The sequence below is a fragment of the Leguminivora glycinivorella genome, chromosome Z, assembly GCF_023078275.1.
Source record: "Leguminivora glycinivorella isolate SPB_JAAS2020 chromosome Z, LegGlyc_1.1, whole genome shotgun sequence".
In the NCBI taxonomy this organism is placed as follows: domain Eukaryota; kingdom Metazoa; phylum Arthropoda; class Insecta; order Lepidoptera; family Tortricidae; genus Leguminivora; species Leguminivora glycinivorella.
This window is the reverse complement of record NC_062998.1, coordinates 10,057,456-10,078,448: the sequence shown is the minus strand read 5'-3', so window position 1 is coordinate 10,078,448 and position 20,993 is coordinate 10,057,456. Positions and strand designations below refer to the sequence as shown.

Below are 20,993 nucleotides of genomic sequence, written 5' to 3'. Positions count from 1 at the left end.
ATAAATTAGGACCTTATATACTAAAGTTAATAATAAGTATTTCATTTCAAGTAGATCATCATTATCATCAGTCTCTCTTAAACGAACGTAGGATGCATGTAGGTAGTGCTTGAGGTATAAAACCGTTTATTAAAGGGTGTACTGAAAAAAAACTGTAAATTTCAATTGAAAAAATCAGGTACATATAGTTCAACAACAGTATATTTAAATAAATATACAACAAGAAGCAACGCTAAAGAAAATTATTTTGGAGCTTATTTTTCGCTTCTGTACTTTCTGTACTCGTGATGCAGCTTCTTTCTGATGCCCTCCATGTCAGCCTTTATCGAAATTTTAGAGATTTTTCTGGCTGCAGCAATCCACTTCCTGCGGAAATCGTCCATGTTCTTGGCAACTTTTCCTGTTTTTCTTAAGATGCCTTTGACTTGGGCCCAATAATGTTCGATTGGACGGCACTGCGGAACATTAGGAGGATTCAGTTCTTTAGGGACGAAATTGATCTGGTTCTCTTTGAGGAACTTTACCGTGTCAGCTGCGTAGTGAGCCGGGGCGAGATCAGGCCAGAACAATGTAGGGACGTTGTGCTTCCTTACAAATGGCAGGAGTCGTTTCTTGAGACATTCCTTAATGTAAACATCTCGGTTGACAGTTGCCTTTGTGACAAAAATCGAACTTTTATCGCCACATTCACAGATGGCCTGCCACACGAGGAACTTTTCATCGAATTTCCCGACGCAAACAGTGGTTTCCGTATCTGGAAGAGTCTCTTCTTTGCTCGATGTGTAGTATTGCGGACCAGGAAGGGTTGAAAAGTCGGCTTTTGTATACGTTTCATCATCAATGATCAAATGCGGTTTTTTTGAACGAAGGAAGTCGTATAATTTTCGAGCTCGCTTTTTGATTATTGACCGTTGTTTCTGTGTAACTTTAGCCGACTTTACTTTCTTCCTGGTTTGCATACCAGCTCGTTGTTTAGCTCGTTGCACCATAGTTGCGTTAGACCCGCATTTTTTCGCTATGTCTCTGACCGACATACTACGATTTCGCCGAATGCAGTTGATGATCTTTCTGTCGAGTCTGGGCTCACTTGGCCCGCGAGGTCTTCCGCTTCGAGGCTTCTCGTCAAGAGTCAAGGTATTAAAATAGTTTTTTAATATAAGATCCACGGAGCTTCGGGGCAATTTTAGGTCTTTTTTGTGATTAAACTAGTAGGGCGTTGTGGATTTTCCCGCCATTTGGAAACGACTACTTCTCGACGTTCTTTTCTATTCATTTTTGCAGCCTTATTCACCGTAATACACGCGAAATTTATATTGGAATAATTAATATAACGTCTCGGAACTCTATGACAGCATGAAAATGGTAGCCATTTTGTTTAGAATTAGAATGACACCTGTTTGAAATTTACAGTTTTTTTTCGTTACAGGCCTTACATATACAATGAAGTTGGCAACGATCCATACTTTAGCAATTACCCATAAAGCTTCTAGGGAAGGAAAAACGTACGTGTATTTTAAAATCGGTTACACATAGGACTTTTTAGACTCGGAACCTAGCCATGGCGTCAATAGATGAGCAAGACAAGGTTAGCGCTATAAACGCGATTTATGCGTTCTTGTGTATGTCTTCAGTTCAGGTGATGAGTATGATTCATTAATCCTTAAGGTCACGGCTAGTTGACACCTGGCACAATGCACGCCCATCTTGAGTCCGAGGTCATCCTAAAGCTGAGTTTAGACCAGCAAGTGTGTGGCAAATATCTGCATCTCTTTCTTGCAAATACTTCTGTCTCAAAACTTGCAGCAATAACTTGCACGTCTAAACTCAGCTGAATAGTGGGGGCCATAGGCGACTTTGACATATGTGATAGGATAGGGCACTATCGAACAAACAGATTAAATTTGCTTGACCATAGAATTGAGTCTTCAGCACCTAAATTTGCTCGCGGGTTCTAGTTTTTCTAAAATCTTATTAGTAATTAGGTACCTACATTTACTACTGTAGGGTCTCCTAGAACCAGAGGTATATTTATTTTCCTGGACTATTTGGTTTTTCTTACAGATTACTGTGGCATTTATAGCAAAATTATATACTTAGATATTTTGCTATTTTTAAATGCACATAAACCACTCAACAGTCGCGACGGTGTTTTCTAGTAGGTTACCTTGAAATATTAACATACTCAATATACTCATGCACAATATGCACCTTCGCGCAATATTGTTATATAATTCATCTTTATTTGTTAGTTAGGTAGGTATTGGATAATATGTTATATTTTAGCATTTATTTCTACTTCGTTCTGATAGCGCACTTGGACAGTACATACTTGTTGGGTCACTGGGTACTTGACAAAGTAAGCAACAATGCACATAACGTTGTTTACACAATTTCTCTTCGCGTAATAGATAAGAGTAATGTTGGTTTAGGTTGCGTTGTAGGATATCCTGTGAGTCATACACTCACACAATCGAAGTATCGAGTGGGTAGTGCCCTCACGCCTTCTAGTCTGGGGATTTGAGTATGACTAATGGTCTCCAGAAAGTGTATTGACGTAAATTTATTCTTCGGTTTTAACCAGCAGTTTCGCAAAATTGGCCGTCATTTGTCACTCTTTTCAGGTCATCTATGATTTACTATGACCTACTGAAATATGACTCATTAAACTACTTTGTTATTTTTTTTTTACTTTATTTACTACAGAAAACACATTACACAAATCATGTTTTAAATCAGTTTTTGCATAGCAGTTTGTAGAATCAAGAAAATATAAAAGAAGGGTTCTCTTAAATATTATTACGCTATTTCTTAAAGCATTAAATATATCAATTTTATTCGTGTTGTACCTACGGGCATGAATTAACTCAGTGTAAGAAATACAATATAATATAATGAACGAAAATAAATGTAGATATGCATATAGCGGTCGCATTATAACTTGTTAAAATATATTTTCTCACAAATGCATGCAAGGTCGTTCTTTTCCCACGCAATTAAGGCACCCTGTGAATTTATATACCTGTTTGTTAGTTCCCTATTGCGACTAATCCTTTTTCATGCAGTATCTAACAGATATGTCGCAAACACCGTTGAGTACAACGCAGTTTGTTCAAGACTTTTGATTTTATGAATACGAGTTCTATTTAAATAACAGGATGTACCCCCTGAGAGGTCTTTAAGGCTCGATGGCCACCGCTTGTGACCGCAAGTAACATCTTAAGTACTTTATTTACCGTTGAATCATTTTATAAATTTGCTAATTGTATGCAAACGATTTTCCGTAAGCACAGATGGTTTGGGCCACACACACACCGGCGAGCGATGTGCGGGGAAAGCCGGGACCGATTTTTTTAATTATTAATAACTAACATTTTATTTCATCGTCCAAAAGAAATGGAATGGAGCCATGTTAAAAGCGTTCGGGTTAGTGTACGTAATTGATTGACGTAACACAAGATACAAAATTGTTCGTCTAATGAAATGCTACTCTAATTTGCCAGTCGGAAAGTAATGGTCCTCAAAACCTTTTTGTCATCATTGTATTGTACAATAGAAAATAGGTGTAATACCTAAGAAAAAAATACATTACCCAGGACATACTAGTTTGAAGGTTTGAAAAACGTTGTCCGCCTCCGCGTTTGCCTTGTGCCTTCTGTCTGAGCTTTATTTGGCGGAACAATGGCGTTCAGACAAAAGCTGCTAACAATTTGTTAACTAACTGAAATCTTAATACTATGTAAACATGTGCGCAAGAGAATGCTGGCGTAAATAGTAGGACAGGCTGATTCAACATAGCAGGTCTATTAAAATATACATAACGTGGCATTTGTGGCAAAGAAGCCGGGATAACGATAAAAAGAAGAAGAATATTTTCTGTTTTAATCATGCAAAAAGCAAAATTTCAACTGGCAAGCGTCGCATTTCCAGGTATATTAAAATACATACTACCAAGTCATAAACGGGTCGACAATCGTTCGTGGTTCCTTTCCTGTAGTAGGTAGATATTACACAATCGTGAAACTAGCCATAAAATTTAATATTTTACCGCTTACTAATCAACAGGTGAATTAAATGCGAAATATGTAGCTACTTAGATCATATTTAACTTTTAATTTGGCTCAAAAAGTCATTGTCGTGAGCTCTTAGCCACATTTTTTTCTAAAATGTTTGATTAGGACAAAAAAAGAGGGTGAAAGATGTTATAGGGTTAAATCGACACGCATACAGTATATAGGTAACGTTAATTTCATGTATGTATGTACATAAACATTTATAACAATCTTATTCCCACCATAACACTAATCTTTAAATTAACGATACGGATAATGAGAAACCAAGCCAAAACTATAGAGTACAAAACTATTGTCCTCGGGAAGATCCTCCGACGTAGCTGGCCGCTGCGGAGATGCGCTTTGTCGCATGGCTTTTACAAAGCCTTGGCTGTGGCCCAAAGTCTGGAAAATATGTTCACAGCGTCAAGAACACCGGACTGTGTCTTTGTCTGCTTTGTTGTAAAAAATCGTAATCATTGAAGTAAAGATACATTATTTGTAAAGGTATTGTGACGAAGACAAAAATTTTCATTGAATTTGAACCTTTTTACTAAAACCTCACACATAATTATCTTGTTCTACCGTCGTGTACCTACTGAATAATAAATCTTGATGATTATTTAAATAAACGCAAACTGAACTTTTCAAAAATTATAACAATAATTGACAGTTGGCTCCAATTACATTAGCTATATTTTATTTACATGGTAATATTTTTATAATGTTTATAGAAATGACCGGCGGCAAGTGGCCCTAATATTTTTCAAAGTATAATAAGTTTCAAAGTATGTGATCCAATTGACAGCTGGCCGTATAAGGTGCATGTGCGTGATCCGTTCGTTGCGGTGGGGGTAACTAATCGAAAATATTGAATTCGATTTCGTACGTGCATTGATTTAATTTTATACGATCATATCTACTTTTTTTTAGCAAGGTATGCGCGTTAACAATTAAGGATAAATTAGTCTAGACGAGTATTTGAAATATTAAGAGATGTAAGACGCCGGTCAGCACCGCAAGAGAAAAATTCTGGCGTACTCCAAAGATGGAAGTTTAAAAAAAATATAAATTAGCATTGTGCTGCCACTGCTGCCTAACCTGAACTAAATAATTACATTCACATCAGTGTACTTGTAAGTATACGAACTTCAGTGTTACAATTATAATTAGATTAAGTACACTGATGTCACTGATACTCGTAATGTGTGAGTAGGCAGCTAAACAGCTATTTAATATTGATGCGTAAAATTTAAGCGTCATAATTATAATTAAACCCCATCTAACTAAAAATTTGACGATTAAAGTCGACATTTTATTGCAAAATTCATGTGGGATAACACATTATTGCGTATCAGCATCCTAGCTGGCGTTTTACTTGGTACCCATTATACTCAGCCACATATATGTATACATATATTACAAATTTTAATGTCAGGATTCTTCACACAAACCTAGGATATCTGGACATTGGTAATTTGGTACCGGGCACAGCTTGTAACATTACGATTTTTCAAAGTGACACTTTGTGCAAAAGTGAAGTGAAAACAATGTAATGAGTCTACAAAGACCCAAAAGTACGAGATTCAAGATGTGGAAGTCCATCATCCATAGGAAAAGAAAATACAGCGAAGCACTGCCATGCGATGTCGAATCGTACGCCGCCCTAGCGGCGATGCAAGGAGGCAGCGCGGCGACGCTACCGCCATCTCTGGATGCGCTGCGAGCATGTAAGTACTTCAGCTACTCACCGCTAGATGGCGGAACTTTACACTACTGATGAATTATTTTATTTTATATCTTTAAACTGCTTTTAACAATGGTAAACCTTGAAGTTGTTAACTTATAAGAATGCGAATATTAACTAATTGTGTTGAATTTGTGGGCACGTATAACAGTGCTAATTCAATAAGCACCTGAGCAAATTATTCAAATTTTGACGATAACAGGATTTGCTTGCCGAGTAATAATTGGAATGCAATTAATGTCCCACGCACAAGGCGCCTAGTTAGGCTGATGGTGGATTGACTAACGTACATGTAGTACATATTGTAATGAAATGAAGTCATCTGCCGTGTGCTGTAGGTATGAATTTCGCTGTACTTAGCGGCTGGATGTGATTCATACTTTGCACCATTGTGTTTATGATACGAACCGCAACAAAAGACCGCCGCTTTCTGTATAAGGTTAGCTCGCGTGTTTTTTGTGAATATAACTTTCATGACCTTTGAATAGTCTGAATACATAGAAAAGGTTTGCATTGCTTAAGGCATAAATGAAAAACCGTTTTTGGGGTCAGATAACTTATAAGGTAAACAAAACTTAGATCTATTGTGGTGATACAATAAACTAACAGAATCTCGTTCTCAATTTACTGAAGGCAAATACTTTGATGCTTTTGACACAGTACATTAATTAAAACAAAGCCAGAAGATTCAGTTTTATGGGAACTAAAACGAAACTTAAAGACCTAAGGTTCATTTACCCATGTACCTTTTACGCAAGTCCTAAATTAATCGACTCAAGCCTTATAATAGCAACGGAACAATAACCCACGCATAACCCTTACTCAGAAACAATATTGTCTTTGTGCACGGCAAAAAGCGTGAAAGGACGACGCTTGGCAATCTTGTGAAGTAATCCTTCATTTGTTTAGCTTTGAACAATGAGCTGACCAATAAAGAAACTGACACCGACGCCGATAAGTATATACAATCGCGAGGCCAAGCTGGGATTTGCATGCCTCTCATGGTGAAAAAAAAAAATTAAGTTGTTTCTAGTAACGTAGCTGCAAGTATAATGCCTATTAGAGCTATTGGAAATATTATTTACCTCGTTTATGTTACAACGAGGAAAATTTAAATTCAGTTTCTTTGTATATTTAATGTACAGTGTTATCAAAAATCAAAATCAAAAATCAAAGATCAAACACGTTATATCATTAGAGATGGTGGATGACTTGGATGCGTGGGATGACGTTCCAGCGGGATTGACGATGACGGGATCTTGCTCAGCACAGCACAGGGAGCATTGGAAAGGGAAAGGCGAGACCTTTGTCTAGCAAGCCCCTTGTGTACTTTCTTTCACTATCACAACTGTTTAAATTACACAGTTGTGATAGTGAAAGAAAATTATCGTCCAGTTTCATGCCTAGTAACGTTGAGAATTCACGGACCAAACTTAAACAAAAGATAAGCAAAACGTCATATGAAAGTCTCGACGAATATTATTAAACCAAGAATGATATTAGTCGCTTGCACTATCTGGTATCCTATGACGCGTAGTTATGCGTCCACGCAGCCTATATTACCCAGGTTCGAGTGTCGCCTCACTTTGTAGGTACCAACCTACTCATAGTAGATGTCGTGACGAGGCGGCCAAGCGCAGACAATATGGCTCCCACGACACAGTTTCCATGGATTTACGTAAATACACCTAACTACTTGCTCGTTTACACGTCGCAATGAAATGTTTCTATAGTTCTGAAAAAAATTCAATAGCAAATTGTGGGCTTTATTGTGCTATTGAGTAGCTTTTTATTTGGGGTCAGATAACTATCAACACAATCACCGATTGCTCGATCTTAATATTATGACCTTTCTCAAAACTTTCGCATAAACGTCCTTCCGAAATCTCATAATGAATTATTTTTCCTTTGCTGATGCTTCAAAACCGTTATGATACAGACATCAATGCACTACTAGAGGTATAACATTCCGTTCTTTTCCTCCATTGGCTTAATTCGTGCTACATATTTATGTCGACTAAACGACCCAGTGGTAAAGGGTGTGAAAGTGCTTCATTTCAAATTCCACATAATTAACGTCGATAACATCTAATTACCGCAATCGTCTGAATCTTCCTTATAGCGTAATGAAAGCATTTACCATACTCAGTAGTCTAGAAAGTTGGATCCGTTGGATTTACGTATAAACATACTACGTTTATGGACCAGGGCATCAGCACTTCAGCAGTACGGGTAATTGCGGGTGATACGCCCGTACAAGTTCATGAATATATAAAAGTGCAAATACGCATGTGGAGCAAACGTTGCTCACGCGTTTCTACTGTTGTGGTTGACCTAGTACTCGTAGATACTGCCAGACCTCCTTTGGGATTTCAAACTAGCACTCCTGAGTCACGTTTGGACACTGAGGAAAATATAATATTGTTTTGAGGATTGTAGGTTATTTGTTGACGTTATGGATTCAATTACACCCATCATCATCATCATTCTCTTTCCCTTATCCCAGTCACTTGGGGTCGGCGCAGCATGTCTTTCTCTTCCATACATCTCTATAACTCGTCATCTCATCATTAACTTGTTTTAGTTCCATATCATGTCTCACACAGTCCATCCACCTCTTCTTCGGATTCAATACCCATATTTTAATGTATGCTATTGTTGTTTTTTCTGTAGTGTTAGTACTTTTTATTGTTTATTTTTGTTTTAATTGTTTAATTTTGGTGTGTATTGTAGCAAACAAATAAATGATTATCTTATCTTATCTTATCTTATCTTATCAATTACATCCATTTCTCTTAATTTTTTAATGCGTTTATCTTGTTTCCACTTTATTAAGAGGGGGTAGAGCAGGGAGAATTTTCAAAATCTGTCAAATTACCCCATTACACACACAAACACCCTTCACTCACACTACCGCAATTTACTGTGAAAGGTCAGTGACCCTTAATTTTTTTCAAGAGTGTTATTTTGAGTTTGTAGTCAACTACTGACCTCCTTTGAGAAATTAAAACTGTAAAAAAGGTAGCATACAAGAAGACAGAGAAAAAATACGCATCATCTAGCTTTCCTTCTCTGTTCATGTCTCATGTGAATTTAATTTACCTAAATATGTAGATAACGTTCCTTATTCAATTGATTGTTTATCTAGGTGTATTTCAAATTACTTTGCACTACATTTTGCGTTACTTTTCTATACTTAGATTAAAAATCGTCAGCCTGCCTATCCCCGCAAACATTATTCAAAGACGTGTGTGAAGGGCTAAAGGCCGATACCTCCAGGCAGACAATTATTATGGTCGCGTGATAAATGATAAAACATCAGCCCTATCACACTATTTGTAAGTGCGATAGGGACGGCCCGATGTTATACCATTTATCGCGCGACCATGATTGCCCTACCGGTCTTCGGAGGCCTGTGCTGTGCATTACGTATATGCGGGGTGTATTAAAGACTAACAGATAGGTACTTTATTCTTTTTGGTCGTTAGGTTTTTTATCAATTTATCATTTATTTTGATACAAAAATAAAGTATGTGTATAAAATAAAAACCTAATGAATAGAGTACAGCTAGCAGCAGTCATGTCAGAGACACAAAGAAAGACAGGGAATATCGACGCATATCTTATCTTATCCAATACTGCCATCGCCATCTGCATCAGACTCTTGATCTTACCCAATTTCCGAGTCCCTTCTCTTAATTTCAGTTCCTTGAGTTGAAAATGTTGAAACTCATACTTAGTATTAAATAAACCACAAATACATATAAAAATCACAATATAATTTTAAATTATGGCTTGGGCCCTGTACCAGTTGCAGTCGCTACGTCTGTAAAGCCCCTTGTAGTTTCTTTTAAATGGCTAAATACCTATATGTACACATATCATACACATCTGTGATGTAACTGAAAATTAAAAAACATCGCTCAGAGATAAGGTTCAAATTAGCATGGCAAAAAATACAGTGCAGTCAAAATACCATCAAAATACGAAAAAGCATATGTCAATGTCAATATCACTGCCGTATGCCGTATTTCAGGCCATAAGGGCTGTTTTCTCAAATATGAAAAAATCACAAAAGCAGAACTTTAAATAGTATTTTATGCAATAGGCGTTTAAAGGAGATCAAAAAAGACGAGTGGCGTGGGTAACAATTTGAGGCGAAGCCGAAAATTGTTATTAACACGCCACGAGTATTTTTTGACTCAGTTAAACACCGTTGCATTCAATACTTTTTTTACGACCATGCACTTAGTTTTTAATAGGTTTCTTGAATAACTTTCGTGAAATTCACACTGTTTCCTGTATTTTGACGCAAAGGTTTGCACTGTCAGCTCAGCTGCCCAAAGTCTTCCGCGCACGCGTGCCGTATCATTATAAGGCGTTGCCATGGTTACAGAGCCAAACAATGCGTTTTCAGTTTTTTCGATACTGCGCGTATGCGCGGAAAGCCGGCGGACACTGGCTTTGGGGAATAGACTTTTATGTAGGGTTTTAAAGATCTATGCACGACCCTGTAAATGACGAATAATACATAGTTCGGGAGTAGAAAAAAGACTTTCTAGGAAAATTATTTTGAACTTGATAGGTAGAACAATTTTTAAAAGTTGTACAAAAAAAATCTGAACTAAGCACAGATATGAACTAAGTTTGTAACTATATGAAAAGTATTTTTTATCTTAGATTGCATATTTTATATGCATATTATCGTAACGAATTTTCTTTCAAATAAAAAGAGAATTATTAGAATAGGTTGACGGTGTCTACCGTAAACTGGGGTTACATTGACCAATTTGGGAATTTAAACTTTTCTAGCCTCTACATTTAATGGGTATTTTTACCCATTAAATGTAGGAGTTAGAGAAGTATAAATTCCAAAATTGGTCAACGTAACGTAACTAAGGAAGAAAAAAAATGGGACCATCAACTTTTTTACTTAGTCTTTTCCTGCTAAAAATCTAAAAAGGTAACAAAATAAGTGATATCAGGATTATTGTTTTCTGTCACGATGCCTGCACGTATGAAATGTTTCTTTTTAACCCAGTGGTTGACTGGTAGAGAATGCCTTAAGGCATTATGTCCACCATTTGTACTTATTTTTTTATGTGCAATAAGGAATAAATAAATAAAATAATGTACGCAGAAAAAAACGATGTGATCAAACATAAACTGACATTGGGCTTACTTTGATACACTATATATTTTTTTAATGATAATTGAATGTAATCCCTTACAAAAGTATTTTATGTCAAGAAAAGATAAAAAAAAATGGTTTGCAGTCAAATATTACAACTCTTTAACACTATTTTGGGGTTACTTTGATCAAGAATAAAAATTAACATCTTCGAAAAACCAACTTTATTTGCAATTATTTCAATATTTATCACAAGAAGCGATCAAATTATCAGCCTCAACAAGTACCGTGACAAAATCAGACAATAATTAACTACGTGTCATTATGGTAAATGTTACCCCATGCAAGTGATCAAAGACACCCCACAGAGTAAATCATTAGTAGTAAATACCTAGTTTGACTTTATGATACAAAATTCAATACAATGGTATAGCTGAACACATTTCTGGCAACCTAATATTCACTGTGAACCTTTTACTTTAATACCCACTACGTTAGTTTAGAAGTTTATTTAAACATGAAAAATAGCAACAAACTATGCTTATATTTTGACACGTTATCCGCACTGCCCACGACCATACTTACTTATTCACCGCGTCAGAGCACCATCTAACTATAAAGGTTGGTTAAGGGTTATCATAATATGTGTAGATTTCATTACCGACCACTCATAACATATTAAATCCTTATTTTTTGGTAAAATAAATATAATACGCTCGTGACAGGTCATATTTTGTTCGCAATCCGAAAGAGTCAACCCTTTTCCCTATTCACCCCCTTCCCGACCCTATTCACTCCAACGTTAGAGTGAGCGAAAATTACTAAATAAAACGACATATTTTCAAAGACAAACCGAAGTTCACACTGCCGGAAGATTTTTTGTGTAAAAAATTAGCATGGCACATATAAAAAAACTGCTATAGACGTTCAAAAGTCGGTTTTGGCCCTATTCACCATAAATTACGTTAGGTATACCCGTTCCGACCCCATGAACCCAAAATCTTCAGAAAACGATGTACTATGTAGCCCAATTTTATTTGGTATTTTGGAGGTAGCTAGTAAAAATAATTTAGTTTAACAATTGTGCGAAAATAGATTCTCATTTGGCCGGTTTTTTTAACCTGGCCTGGTGGCCTAGTGGTAATAACGTTAGCTGCGTAAGCTGAAGACCCGGTTCGATTCCCGGCTCAGCCACCGTGGGCCTTGTCGTTTTTTCTTTCGTGTATGATATCTAATTCAATATATGTATGTATGTATGTGAACACTTTATTGTACATAAGACAAGTTACGACATAAAAATACAGTAAAGTTATGATGTACAAAGGCGAACTTATCCCGATAAGGGATCTCTTCCAACCTTTGAGCGAATTGAAAATTTATTATTTATATAAACTTGAAAAAGAACAAATCAAAAATGATTCAATAAAATAATTTTACTTCTTCCCTAGTTGTATAGTTTCATACTTATGATTTTTATTTTAAAGTAATCCGTCTATATTATAGCAACCATGGGTGATTTTTGCGGAGTTAAGTAGAAACGTGGAGGTAGACAGAAGTGTGATTAACATTTCTAAGTGTTAATTTCTTGTATCTAGTCTAACTACGAAGCAATACATTGACGTATAAATTGCGTCCATATACAGAGAGGTCATTCATAAAAATACCACTTTAGGTAAGTTATATATATTTTATACAATGTGACAAGCATTGACCACACATCCCAATTCACACCTCTTCCGACCCTAATCAGCCCCTTCGTAAACCTACTTGCGACCCGATTCCCCCATTCCTGATCCCATTCACCCCTCAGGCCGCGGATATTTATTCATCCCGTAAAAATTCCCCAACACACTTGCATCGCTTTCTTCATGAAAACCATTATAAAAATGAAAATATGTCATATGATTTTCTGTTATACATAAACTTTAGAAGTGTATACACATTCAAAAGGATAATGAACGATTAAAATGAGTAAAAATCCAATAAATTTGAACGTCAACTTTGACAGACATGAAACTGTAAATAAAAATGTGTGGCTTGCACATTTTCACTGTAATTTTAAATATTCACACATTTTTTTTTAGTAACATATTGTGTATAATACTTTTCACTCAACAGATAACTGTTATTGGCCTAAGACTATGTAAAAATACCTATGTAAGTTGAATATTTACGGCTGTTGTCCTAAATACCAATAATAATAATAATAAAAAAAACATAATATATTATTTTCCTACTTTGATTGCGGAAAATAGAAAGTATATGTCAAGAAATATAATAGCATTATATACCCCCGGAACCCTTTTCACCCCAAATTACGGTATTTATTAAATTGTCATTATGTAAAATGTCGGAAACTACGGAACCCTACACTGACGCACTCTTGGTCGGTTTTTCTTCTTAATGCTATGTAAGAGATAATAAAAAATTACACCTCCCAATTTATAATGTTTTTTTTTGCAAAAAAAAATATTTATTGCTCTCCGAGACATTTCTAAAAACCCCTGACTCAATGGGGATACGACGTTTCATAACAGAGTTCCTATGATCACCTTTCTGCTCCATCATCAGATTAGCTCCATGATACCATAATATTGCATTGTCACTTGATTTACATATGTGTGCAAAATTTCAGCTCAATTGGAAACCGGAAAGTGGGTCAAATTTAGGTTCTACGTTTTGACTCAAACTAACATAACTAACAAGGCAAGTTGAATAAAAGCTTGTACCTATAAAGGCTTCTGGCCCCGTAGCCGAATGGCATTTCTCCGACGCCAAACGAAAGCGATACGCCGCTGGCTCTGTCGCGCCAATACGCAAGCGCGATAGAGATAGATATCTACTAGCGCTTCGTTTCGTGAGCGATTGTGCCATTCGGCTAGCCACCCTGATACTAGATTTGCAATAAGTTTACTTGTCATAATTTAAGAACAGATGAGACAGACATATCCAATGACACAAGTCTATACCGTTTTTGTGAACTGTCAAATCACCTCATACAATTAACGGCTGTAAGAAGGTAGGGAAGGTGTGTGTAGGTAGGGTTTATTATTGCACTTTAATTACATATTAATGATTTCTAGCCCGTAAGATATATATTTGCTTTAACAATGGATAGATATTTATGCGGGTGAGAGTGTAATTTAGGTTTTTATAAAGAATCAAATATTTTTAAGCGACCCGATCAGATATGTATGCGGATAAGGACCCTCCCACATCTACCGTCTTGCGATCGTAGCGTCGGGCCAACTGTATGGCCGCGCTGACGCGGCGTCTTTTTCCATACAGTTGGCCCGACGCTATACGCTCGCGAGACGCTAGAAAGAGAGACGATGTTTTTGCCGGTCACGGAGCATCACAAATTTTTGCCGGGAACATGTCGTCATATACTTATGGCCCCCTATAGAAAATCAGATATTTTTGCACGGCTGTTCATAGTCATTTATGCTGGTCACCAGCTGGTTTTCCATGAATATTTTGGCTAGTTGAGTGGAGAAGTGCCATTCAAAACAAGCGCTTTGTAAACAACGATGTATTTAGGTGATTTATAATTATTATTGTTTTCAACTTACGGTTACGTGTTCGCGGTATGCACAAAGTAAATCTTTAATGAAATTGAGTCATTTTTTTATATACACAATTAAATTTGAACCAGAAGCACTATACCTATACCCGCTCGCATTCCCTTTTTTCTATTCTAAGTAAGAATCGATTAATACGTATCTGAATATGTATGAATAAATTAAATTGTAATTGTTTACATACAACCTGTGAAGTTTGGTTGACAAAATTTGACGTAGGTACTGTCATATATATTTTTAAAATGACGTACTGTTAATACCAGCGTAATGAAAATGTATTCCAATGAATAAAACAAAACATGAAACTTTTTTCAATTTAACCGAACTAGAATGAAATCATTTATACTCATTCGGTTGCGTTCGTTATTTTCTTTAATAATGTGATATATTTTTATTTATTTTTTATGCACAAGCCATGCACCTTTAAATTTTAAATGAGATTGGATCTCCATTTGACATATTTGATTTACCCTATTTATTTTGAGCACAGTTTTACACTGGTATGGTTTTTCGTGTACGTACACCATTTTCTGTCAAAATATTTGTCAAATTTAATTGTCAACGCGGAGCGACCGGCGACACGTCTGCCTCCGATGAGCCGCTCACGGCATCTAATCGAAAGGAGAATTCTGACAGCAATGGCGAATGTATGGAAATTTTACGATACTTTAAATTTAAGGTAAAATTTCTTTGTTGCCTTTGAGAGGAAAAATATAAAAAACCTCAAAACTTCTAGTCCATTTATCTGGCTTTTAGAATCACTTAATGTTATAACTAAAGTATTGAATTTTTTTAACAAAATTTACTAAACGGCGACATACGTTTTTCTCATTTTAGGTCAACTTTGCGTGTGTTTATTTATTATACCTTTAATAATTAGAGATTCTGAATAGTCAAAAGTTGTAGACACACTCTTTAAGATAATAACTCCATTTATTTTATTTCATTTAATTTAGAAATGTGAGCAGCATTTGTTAAACGCCGAATGCACTTTTCGAGGATTTCATACGACCCCCTCTTAAGATTTTTTTCACCTAGTACAATTGTTATTTATGTATTGGTTTTATTATATAATTAACCCATAGATATGTATATAATATTATTAAATTAATTATACTTATCTGTATAGCACTGCAGCGTCATATCAAATTAATGGGAAATTACATAAATTTACGTTCATAACATAGCTATAATATTTAGTTCAAATCTCAAAATGTTTTTCAATTTTGTTATGTAAAAATATACTATGAACCTTGACACGTAGTGGTTAGGCGTATACTAAGATTCACTAATCTCTTTGTTGTTGCGGCCTTTTAGCTCCACAGAGATGAGTGACGTGGCGTGTGCTGCATCATGGCAATTCGCGACACAAGACCCGCCTTTGTCCTCAATTGAGAATTAAAACTTCCCGCTTCTAAGAACAAGATGTCCGTCGGATTGTTTCATCTGCATGACTATTTCGGGGCACGACTTGTTTCTTTTATGTCAGTACTCTTACGCAGCCATTTACTTGACGACTCGGAAAATTGTAACGTTCACTAAAGTTCAAAGAGATCAAAGAACATTTGCGAACGAGGCGTGTATCCACTGCCTTTAGTGTTAAATGTAAATACATACTCCTTTCGTGAATCTAACAGACATATCGAAGTATGCTTTACCTGATTTAAGATAATTTATATCAAAACTCCAACCTGCTGAGAAATATCTTTACAAAGTACTCGATACCGAAAGGTGGCACAGCGCAGTTAATAGCCCCATATATGCGAACCAGCTTTGCCTAGAGAAAACTGGCTTCAATAGCACTTGACAGAGAGAACGCACGACGCTATAAAAAACTAGTTACGCTCGGAAGGCGATCATTACTAAATTGTCTATGCTTTTTATTTGCCCTGGCTCTCAGAAACTGTTTTACCTGCCTACATTCTTCAAAAGAAAAACTTTAACCAACTTCCGCAGAAGCTGCTAAGTTAACGAAAATTCTGTTCTTATTCCGATCGGAAATGCATAATTTGAATAGTAACGTGAGATGAAATGCATATTATAAAGGTCTGTTTTGTATACTTTTGTTTGGCATATGCCACTATAAGCAGAGAAACAAGAGTAGCCAAAGCCAAGCGCAGCTCATATAGGCTACTTATTATTATGTCTATCTTTTTAGCGCTTCATAGGTTTTTTCGAAGTTTCGTTGTGTCACACAGCTCAAGGCGCAGATAAGGTGAATTTAATCATACGTATGCTGCATTGCCTGCATTGCATAATTTGCATAGCTACATATACGAGCGTTTTTTTAATATAATTATTATATATGTATATTTTAATAGTGTTAGTTATAAGTTATAAGTATGTACTAAATTGCTTTACCCTACCCGGGTCCATGTAACATAGTCATAAGTCCTAGACGTAATGCATGTACATGACTGCAATAAACCAATATGAATATGAATATGAATAGATATGCATAATCTGAACCTAAGATATAGGTACCAATGTTAAACCTACTAATGAGCGTTTTTATTTTGTTACAGGTAAGTAGTCGATAATACTCGTAAGTTACGAATAATCGACTCGACTGAATTAGCAAAAGTTATGTCTCCAGTAAGGCAGAGTTCGCTTTGTTGGTAAGTAAGTAGTTAAGTAATTTACATACTCTAAATTTATCTTCCTAACGTTGCCTTGATATTTTCTGACGGTTCTTACGGAAAGCTTATTTGGCACAGTAAAACCTAGAAGACAACCTAGAAATTAGGTCAAACTAAGATGGGATTAAGTCGAGAGTCACTTAGAAAAAATTACTCTATTGTTATGATATCATTATACCGTGCATCGAGTAAAGCATAGTTAACATAGTATTGGCACGCGTTTAGCGACGAATAAAAAAAATATATTTAAAAATTAAAAAAAAAAGATGTAACTGATAATCACATCTTAATTTTAATACGTTGATAACTCTATATTAGAAATTTGGTTGATCTAACTTTTTGCGTTTGTAAGTTATTGATGATGGACGTTGACCGGCGAAAATGCACTGTGAACAAATACGTGAAAAATCCCCTTGGTCTGGGTCAATGATTGCTAAATTGTTGAATTTCCAGAAAACTACTAGGCAATAATTATTGCCCAAATCATTATTTCATTAAAGGACAATTAAATAATAGTGGCAAAATAATTCAAAATATCCACTCCTTGCGGTCCACACGGAATCAACAGACAAAAAAGATGGATGAAAATCTTGTTCAGAGGATGATGAATACTATTTTCAGAAAAGTCCGTAATTTTGTGCATAAACATACTGAATGATTGAAATATATGTGACACGCTATAAATTAATAAACGATCTTTTATATTCTGCAATAAAAAATATTGTTTACTTTTTCTTTTCATTTAAAAATTAAATTCCTCCCATCGCGTACCAATTCTAAATTAACTATGCTTTTGGCAGCGCGGGCCAATATAAATACGTTGAATACTGCATTTCACTGACAGCAGGGTTTTGTGCAATTTATTTATATGTATACCTACTTATTAATTATAATGCATGTAGTCAACTATGTTTGTTAGTCATAGAACTAGTTGGCGTCTACATACTCTTCTTTTAGATCCACGGAATGGCAAATGTAATATCTAATATATTTTTAATCAATTAAAATTATGAGCGACAAATGTTTTTTTATTAAACTTTCTTCATATCGGCGAAAAGGCTGGACGGAAACTATCATAGGAGCCCTATTTGTTTGAATCAAATCTTGCATGAGGAACAGAAACGTCACATATCCACTTTTTACATAAATTTAGGGTATTTACGACACAATTTTATTTAAACAGTTCAATAAAATTTACCTTTCTAAAATTTAAACCAATTTAAATGAATATATAACATAACCGCTTCCCAAATAATCTTATACTTTTAAACGAGCAATTCTTGTATATTTATTTATTTATTTATTTATTTATATATATATTTATTTACACTGACGATCTCGGAAACCGCTCTAACGATTTCGCAGAAATTTGTTATGTGGGGGTTTTTGGGGTGAAAAATCGGTCTAACTTATCCTTAGGTCCCGGAAAACGCGAATTTTCGAGTTTTCATGCGTTTTTCTTCGCGCGCCATCTCGTGTGCAGTAGTTGTACTGTTAAGACAGAATTCTTTCGGTCGATGTAAGTACTATTTATTGCAAACACTAGATGGCGACACAGGTCAAGGCTAAAACGAATAGAAAAATACACTATTTGAGTTTTTGTGGCGAAATGCGCGCCATCTCGTGTGGAGTAGTTGTGTTGTTAAGGTTGAGAATTCTTTCGCTCGATGTAGGTACTATTCATTTTTGAACTAGATGGCGACACATGTCAAGGATACGAAACAGAACCGAGCGAAGCTCGGTTGCCCCGATATTTTAATTTATTTCGCTTCCCAAATATTAACAAAATAAAATAATTACTTAGTATGATTACAATACCTACTGAGGTCACACATTAACGTAACATGTTATTATTATTACTTAAGTACTAAACTATCGTCGTTTTCCTCGGTTAATACAATTAATTGCGTGATTGTATTGTAATTTGTAACGATACGAGTTTCACAGTAGCCGTACAACATTTTTGCATAAGCAGCTTCCCTTGTCCTTGTACAATGTTGTGTGTGAATAATGACGGTAACGTTAGATCCTGTGTTGTGTATATGTGTAGAGTAAAAGGCACACAAAACAAGGAATGACAAGGATAGTGAGCGTCAGGACCCCTGGACCACTACAGATATTTGATGTTTAGTACATACTAAAATTTAGTACCTATTTGATACTATTTGGTACCTGAGTACATATATTTGGTACCTCCACTGATATCGAAAAATCGAGCGAATAAAGTGGCCAGACATTCTGACGTCAGGATGTCTGGACCATTTTTGGTTTACATAGTTCTAGACAACAATACTAATTGATATCTTAGTCAATATTTACTACCTATTTGGTACCTGTCAATATATTTTTTTAAAATTTTTTTGGCGTACCAGAAAAAAGTTATGACGGAATTTTAAGTTGTGAGCCCGGCCGTGCCGTTGAAGTATATAGCGCCTGTCAAAAGTATAGAGGCAAATCCGCCTGCCCTCCTGCGCGCGTCAACTTAAATAGGAATTTAGTTTTAGGCACTCGCACATCATCTCTACTACTGACTAGTGGCATTAATATAGTCGAAATTTAAAATCATATTTGGATAGTCGATCCCAAATTGTCAAAATTGGCAACTACACTAGTAATCCTCTAGAAATCAAATGCGGCATCCCTCAAGGATCTTTTTTAGGCCCACTTCTGTTTCTGATTTACGTAAATAACGTGTGTAACATAGGACTAACTGGAGAAACGACTTTATACGCAGACGATACCTGTATATTTTACTTTGGAACAGACCTCTTGGAACTAACACGGCACGCTCAACTCGATTTGGACAAATTTTATACTTGGTGTCAGCATAATCAACTAACTATCAATACCAAAAAAACTTCCTATATGATATTTGCAGCGAAAAATAAAACAATCCCACAGCTTCCGATCTTAACCATCAATACCGATATAATTCACCGTTCCTATCAAGAAAAATATCTTGGCCTCCTCCTAGACGATAAATTAAGTTGGAAGGGACACATTGAACACGTAAGATCTAAATTAACGGCCCTAACTGGTGCGCTTCGAAAAATTTCGGGATGTGTCCCTCACAAAGTACGGATGACTGTGTACAATTCCTTAGTCAAGTGTAATTTAGAATATCTAGTCGAAGTATGGGGTTGTGCTGCTAAAACCAATCTAATAACTTTACAACGGTCGCAAAATAAACTTATTAAATCCTTATTTAAATATGACTACCTTATGAATACCGAAACACTGTACAATAAAACCAAACTATTTAATATAAAACAACTTTACACTTACACTACCTGTATCTTAATTAGAAAAATCTTGTCAAATGAAATACATACGAACATTACTTTGACAAAAAGAAATTTTAGGCATTGTTTGAGAAATACAGACAAAATTAAACTTATTAAGCACAGAACAGGTTACGGTAAAAAAAGCAGCATGTCCGAGGGAGCCCAGATGTACAATTACTTACCCAGTGAAGTGAGAGACAGCAAATCATTAAAATTGTTTAAAGTGAAGTTAAAAAAATATATCAGTGACAATGTATATTAAGTATCAAAGACTAGCTGGATAAAACAATATTAAGAAAATTGTTTATATATTAAGCTCATTGTAAGTGAACTTTTGTTCTTTATGAGTAATAAAGTCTTTAAACCCAAATATAAAATTAATTAGTGTAATTACACTAGTTTTCCATTTTCCTCCTGAGAGACCTAAACACGTGGCAACAGTTGGGCAAATTCTAGGGGGGAAATAGCATAAACTGTTATAATTAACAGCGTCATTGGTAATATTGGTATATAGGATGTATTTTGATGATGTGGACCAGTCTATGGTCCACGAGCTCCGTTA

General features: G+C 35.6%; 1 protein-coding gene across 7 annotated transcripts in view; it reads left to right on the top strand.

Annotated features, from left to right (window-relative positions):
• LOC125241849 (ras GTPase-activating protein raskol) overlaps positions 1–20,993 on the top strand; it is a 217,887-nt gene that overhangs the window by 123,908 nt on the left and 72,986 nt on the right. For 3 of the 7 annotated variants that reach the window (XM_048150528.1, XM_048150527.1, XM_048150526.1), the window contains exon 2: positions 5,569–5,779. The exons of 2 other annotated variants lie outside the window; for them this stretch is intronic. In XM_048150528.1, coding sequence (XP_048006485.1) covers positions 5,605–5,779 — 175 coding nt within the window. In that variant the 5' untranslated portion in view covers positions 5,569–5,604. Of the gene's footprint in view, positions 1–5,505; positions 5,780–20,993 lie in introns of those variants that run through there. 2 more of the 7 variants (XM_048150529.1, XM_048150525.1) reach the window with 2 other exon arrangements.